Source organism: Otolemur garnettii, unplaced genomic scaffold (assembly GCF_000181295.1).
Source record: "Otolemur garnettii isolate 467f Iridium unplaced genomic scaffold, OtoGar3 scaffold00006, whole genome shotgun sequence".
Classification (NCBI taxonomy): domain Eukaryota; kingdom Metazoa; phylum Chordata; class Mammalia; order Primates; family Galagidae; genus Otolemur; species Otolemur garnettii.
Window position 1 is genome coordinate 14,565,555 of NW_003852401.1, and position 6,802 is coordinate 14,572,356.

Genomic DNA, 6,802 nt, shown 5'->3' on the forward strand with positions numbered 1-6,802 from the left:
CATTACCTTCTGTTTGAAATTCATTGGCTTGGATGCTTTCTCTACTATGTCTTGATGTATACCCTTGAATTTTAATAAGGTAAGCAATATGTGCTAAAAATTATTTGGTTTGATTCCAGATTAAAACCAAACAAAATAATCAACCAACCAGCTTTTACTAAGTTGAACGTAAAAAAAAGTACATAGAATAGGAGATGGATATATTAGGAATGGTGGGTGGATGGCCAACTCCCTAATTCATCTACAAGCATAAAACTGACACGGGACATATATTTCTAGAAAGGTTCAGTGAATACAGTACTACAAAACTTGAGTCCCACTGATTGGAGGAAAATTGGTTGCATATATATATTTGGTCATAGGCTTAAATTTGCTTTATTATACACATTTTATGATCTAATATCAATAAGTACCAAAAAGGTTACTGAGTGTTATTATTAGGAGTAGGACAGAATGTCCAGTCAAGGTGGCTCAAACCTGTAATCCTAGCACTCCGGGAGGCCGAGGTAGAAGAATTGCTTGAGCTTGGTACTTAGAGATTAGCTTGAGTAAGAGATCAACCCATCTCTTTCTATTTTATAATAAAAAAATAGCCAGATGTTGTGGCAGATTCCTATAGTTTCAGCTACTTAGGAGGATGAGGCTGGAGTACCGTTTGAGCCCAGGAGATTGAGGTTGCTGTGAGCTAGGCTGATGCCATGGCACTCTAGACTGGGCAACAGAGCAAGATTTCATCATAGATAAATAAATAAGGAAAAAAGGGGTAAGGCAGCCTGGCAGACCTAAGTTTAAGTACTAGCTTTCATAGTTACTAGGAGATTTGCTATAGTCATGTGCCTTCTATGTGCCCTAGTTTCCTCAAATATGGAATAGTGACAATCCCCACACAATGCAATCATTGTGATCAAGGACTACATTAATCAATTTATGGGAAAAGGTCAACACAAAGTATAGTCCCTGAAAGGTTACAATTGGAAAGTGAATAACAATATCTATATTTGAAACAAATAATAAATTTGTTTAAAATTCCTAGAGGAAATTTGGGAGAAGACATTTCTTGCATATGGACAGTCTCTGTCGTAAATGGGAAGACTTTTTGATTTGTATTGCAAAGTGTTTAGTGCAAAAACATACATAATTATGAAGAACAGCTTGAAATTTTAATTACATTCCCTTTCTAGGAATTACCAAAAAAAAATGCAGATGATTAATATCACATCAAAACTAATGTTCACTTACCACGAGTTGTATATTGTCAGGTATCCTTTCAGAAAACTAAGAGTTTTTTTTAATCCATCCTAGGATGAAAGAATGATTCTACTTTTCCACTATAATTATATCTATCTATCTACTCATCCATCTCCGTGGATGTATTCTATATGTTTACACATCCTGTTAGTATTGAAAAATGCATAGAAGTAAATGTTACCAGAATCTCAAAATACCATTAAATTTGGGACATTGTTGCTTCTAATTATCTATTTACCTAATCTCAAGTATTTAAATTGGGAAAATAATACATATTATTGCATAGATAAGTCTATGGTTTGGATTATAATCACTGATGACAAAAAGCTAATTAGATGTATCAACACGAAGGTGAGTTGAACAGATTGCATATACCTGGTTGGGTCTTATAAGTGATAGCACTGCTGATTATACACTAAGATGTTGTAGCTCCAGGCATTTTGTTCAACCTAATATGTAAACAGTAATATATCTCCATATCTTATTGAAGATAAAAGCTTAAATCATTTAAGAACATAAGCAACAAAATTGACTGTTATCAGACTTTGGTTTATTGTAAAATTTTAGCAAAGTAGTTTTGTAATCCCTGACCCCTTGCTCTGAAAACAAAAGCAAAGACATAATTATTGCTTATTCTTTTCCCCCTACTCTATTTGTGCCATTGTAAAAGAAGGGAGAAAAATCATCATAATAAATAAAAATAGAGATGTAACAGAGCAAAATCAGTTCACATGAGAAGTATTAGGAGCAACAGAAACACCATTAAGCAATTTCAAAATAAGCTTCTTTTAGAAAGGTTGTCTTATTTAAAAAAAAAAATCACACCAAAAATATAGCAGCGGAGAAGAAGGATAAATACAAGTTAATTGCACACCAGTCCCATGCAAAAAACTGGGTAATCAGCCAAAGCAGTAGTAGTCAGAGTCCAATTTGGGACGCTTGTGCAGGGTCTGAGAGTCCTCTATTATGGAACTGTCGCTGAACTGGTCCAAGTCCGATGGGGTCTGATGGCCTGGGACATCGTCGGCCAAAGTGTCCAGATAGCTTCCCACAGAGATGCCATCCAGCCCATCACTGCCGTCGTGCAGGCTGCTGTAGCTGCCGCGTAAGGAGGTGCTCTGACTCTCCAGCAAGCTGCACAAACTGCCGCTGAGACTGCTGCCTCTGCTGGTGATGGTGGCTTTCTCTTCAATCATCCACTTGATGGACTCGATGCTCTCGTTGATAACCAGCAACTGGCGCATGAGCCTGACGTCTGTGGCTCTGAGGTTAACCTGTGGAGAAGAGGGGGAGAAGAAAGACGTGCCTTATTCTTTATTCTTAAACAACCCCACATACATATGGATTCAGACTGCTGCAGTCCAGAATTTTAAATTCACAGAATATAAGCACACTTGATCTCAGGATCTTTTTGAAAATTGCTGACTGATGATTTAATTAGGAGCCATAATCAAAGAACTTACTTCCTGCCAGATGTGTCTAGTTCCAAAAGGGACAACAACATTCCCATTTTATCCCTGACCCTGTCTGAGTTGCCTGCACGTATCCTATTGAACAGCAGGTCCTCTGCTAGAATCTTTATTCTCTCTCTGGCTAGATTATTAGTTTATCCATGTTTACATGAGAACATGTGCGTGGATCCTGAATGTGAGGAGAAGAGGAAGGTGTAGAAATTAAAGAGTCTTCATAAACATCATAAAAGTCTCCACTTATTAAATCATAATGTGCCAAGCATCATTATAAAACCTGAACATTCATTAGTAAAATCTCATAATACTACATTATTATATTTGTCTTCATTTTACATATGAAGAAAGAAAAATCTACAGAAAAGAGTTAAAAGCACTAGAAAGGCCTGTATTCTACTCTTTCTGATTATATCAACGTAGTCCTGAATATTGCTTTTGCTTTTAAGAACCAAATTAATGTTTGGATGAAAAGGTCCTGATACACTAGGCTGAGCTAGTTTATGAGATGACGTGTGCAAATATTGATGTGGATTTGATTAATCATTTCAGATACATCAGGGGCACCCCAAACAAATTGGGACATAAGACTCAGGGAAGGTTCTAAAATTCCCTAAACTGCCTTCAGGGTTTTTGGTCCTTTTGAAAGTTCTAAGTTACTTCAGAGGAACCAGTCTCCATGGTCACAAAGCAGAGGCTCTTCGTGGATCTCACAGTGTAAATGGAACATTTGCTAACTTCAAGGGTGTAGTGGTTTGGGGGGCAGGAGCTGCAAGAACTCCCATCATTGCCCCTGTTCTTGTTGGAATTGAAGAGGTTTGGATCCTGTCAGCACCTGCCCTGGGAGGCAGGGACATCTCTGTCCACTAGAGGTCCTAATCACATTCTTTATGACTTGGAAATGGATTCTTCCTGTTCCTCCAGTTGGAGCACTAACCACAAAGACTAAGCCAAGCTAATTCTTTCTTCAAGATCCAGGCTAATTCAGCTTTGTGTTGGTTCCTAGAATTATCAAAGACACTCATTCTTGAATGACTCAAGCCATAAAGGAGAAAGAAGCCCATTGTTTTCACAAGCATGCATTCATATCGCAAAAATATTTCCTGGTGAGGAGTTAAGCCGTACTAAAGGGGGAGTTTTGCATTGAGGGAACATTGTGAACAAACATTAGGAAGGGTGGAAATTCCACTCGTGACGCTAAGACATTCGAGATTAAGGGTTTAAAAATATACGTGAGTATAAATGTTAAAAGTATAAAGTACAAATTGAAAACCCTTAATTTTGCTGGACTATTAAAGTGATTTGAGTAACTTCCTCATCTCGTCTGAGAAAAGGCCAAAAATAACTGCATAGAGAGTAACAGTGAAAGGCATTTCTCTCTGAGCTGCTCGGAACAGAGGATGTGAACTTGGTCTTGAGCTGCTTCTCTGTTTGTGGTCCTGTTTCAATGACCTTGCAATGACTTTGGATGGGGGGAGAGGACTTTCTCACAGTCTTTATGTTCAAATTCACACACCCCCGTGAGCCACTATGACACTGGTCAAGTTACAAACAATACAAATATTTACCTAGGTCACCAACAATTTGCCTAGGTCCACTGAGCATCCCGGGAAATCAATATGAGTCAAACTCTTACAAAATTCTCCCACAGGCATCTGTAGCTGATGGAACCTGGTGCCCCTTGAAAGGCCTGGTGCAGTGCCAGCCTCACCATTTCCTAACAGCTCCCCAAATGAACCACAGCTGCATTTTTCAGGTCTCCACCCCATTCTGTGAAAATGGGCCCATTATATCCCTCACCTGAAATACTTCACTCTCTTCCTCTCCATATCGTCCCCATCTTCAAGTCCTGCTTCTTTGGTCAAGTGCTATTTGCTGGCTCCAGCTTCCTCTGCTGGCCCACTTCCCCCCTCCAGTCCTTTAAGTTTGTATCTCACAATACCTCCTAACTTTGCACTCTTGTATACTGCCACTGAGCATTGTCATTTAGCCTGTAAAATAGTCATAACTTTAGCTCTTAAGGCAGTAATACGCCATGTTCCCACAGCTCAAGGCTTAATACACTTAAGAGTAAATCTTTTGTCAGAAATTTTTGTCTGACATACACATTGGCTGCATCGAATACACATTTCTCAATTTTACCGAGAACTAAGAATGAAAGGGAAGTTGAAAAGCTTCCTTTGACCCTGAAATGATTTATTCAAATAAGGCACTCTTCTGAAGGCCAAACATTCACAAGCCATCGAACCACTGTTCGAGGGAAAAAAAAATGACGAAAGCAAGTCAGTTAGAATGTGTTGATGCGGCTGACAATGATTATACATTTAACTGGGTCTAACCCTGCGTCCTCCAGTGAGAGAGTAAACAGCTTCCCGCGGTGGGAGCACTGGGTGTGCCAGTTCTCATGGCAGCTGGTCTGTCAGCAGGTGCCCCTGGCGCAGGAGTCCGTGCCTGGCCCCGCTGTTTTCTCTAAGCACAAAGGTGCAGTTATGCTCCTGATGGCCTCGAAATTATCCACCAAAGAATCACATCACAATGTCATTTCTGTCTCTAAGCTGCCCTGCCTGTCCTCACTGCTATTCGTGTCAGTCTTTATGAGATCTAGCTGTCAACTGAGAACAGAGCAGCCTGTCCCTGGCGGCACAAAACCATGTGGTTCCTTCGGTTGGGGTCGTACAGGGTTCTGCAACTTTAAGGATTTTGAGAGTTGGGACTTTCCACAGGGTCTGAGCTTAAATATCATGTTTTTGGACAGCCCACAATCACGATGTCCCATCCCCATGCTGTTTTATGTTATGTTTTCGTGTGTATTATTTCATAGTATTTGCGACTAGTTGAAATCGTCCTGTTTATTGTGCTTATATGTTATTTCCTATCGCAGCCACGGACATGGAAGCGCTTGGCACAGATGCAGGGGACTTCATCTGCCTTGTACACTACTCTGTGCCAAGACCACGAAGCCTGCTGGCGCATAGTGGGTGCTGGCCTTGGTTTACCAACTTTGCATCAGATTGGACCATCTATCTGTCAGGAATCTGGGGTTTTGCTGTTGGTCAGTGATGTGACTTGAGAGGAAAAACAGAGGAAGCTTAGGAAAGAACGTTTCGGTGTTGGAGCATTCCTAGCATATCGTGTCATTTCTATTCATTCACAGAATTTAAACTCAGCATGACTGGCGTGAGGTTATTCCTAGCTTAAATTTATGGAGTGTGAGATATTATCTCTAGAAGGAAGTGGACTTCAAGGTGTGAGTCACACTCCAAACATCATTCTGTTTGTTCAGAGGTGATAAGTGGTAGTGGCCCAGCACAGGTGTTCTGTAAACACTTGCTGAAATACATTGAACAAAGGAAACAGACAAACAAGACAAATACCAAAAAACAGAAGAAAAAAATAAGATTGGGACTGTTGGATCCCCAGACAACTGGATGTCCTTTCCCCTTTCCTTCTTCACGTCCCCACCCAACTCTGGCCCTTCACCTGCTTCACCTTCAACCTAAGTCTCTCCTGCTTCAGGATTGTGGCATAACAGGTCTTCATACTACAGAAAGAATGCTGAGATTTCATGTCATTTTCTGATAGATGAGGAGCTGGGTCAGTGGTAGAACTTGAAATAAGGGATCTTGAAACAGCAAATATTATTAGTAGGTGGTAGTTAACTTTCCCAGGAACTTTTTCTTTTAGGCCACTTATTTCGTTAATGAGAGAATGTAAAGGTGATGAGTTGGCATGATGGAATTCAGGAAAGAATCGAGTCAAGTTTTTAGTTAGTCAGGAAGTTGCTAACCAAGGTGATTTCTTTTTGATGTCATATGAGGGGCATGTGGCCAAGTCCAGCCTTCCACATGTCTTCCTGGGTGGCCTCTGGCAAACTGGCTTAACATATAGGACTTATATACATCAAGAAAAAAAATATCAGGGGGTTTTATTCCAAGCCCCAGTGAACCATAAGACTCCATGGAGATGGAAAAACAGCCCTTTGAACAAAAATTAAATCTTCTCAGCAATGAAGACTGAATTCAGAGGAACCCGACTAACATTTCTTTCTTTCTTCTTTTTCTTCTTCTTTTTTTTTTTTTTTTTTTTTT

At 40.0% G+C, this 6,802-nt stretch overlaps 1 protein-coding gene across 1 annotated transcript in view; it reads right to left on the reverse strand.

The window, feature by feature from the left end:
- Nucleotides 1-1,779: 1,779 nt before the first annotated feature.
- Nucleotides 1,780-6,802, reverse strand: part of LURAP1L (leucine rich adaptor protein 1 like) — a 42,096-nt gene continuing 37,073 nt past the window's right edge. The window contains exon 2 of the mRNA XM_003782884.2: nucleotides 1,780-2,522. Coding sequence (XP_003782932.1) covers nucleotides 2,148-2,522 — 375 coding nt within the window. The 3' untranslated portion in view covers nucleotides 1,780-2,147. The remainder of the gene's footprint in view (nucleotides 2,523-6,802) is intronic.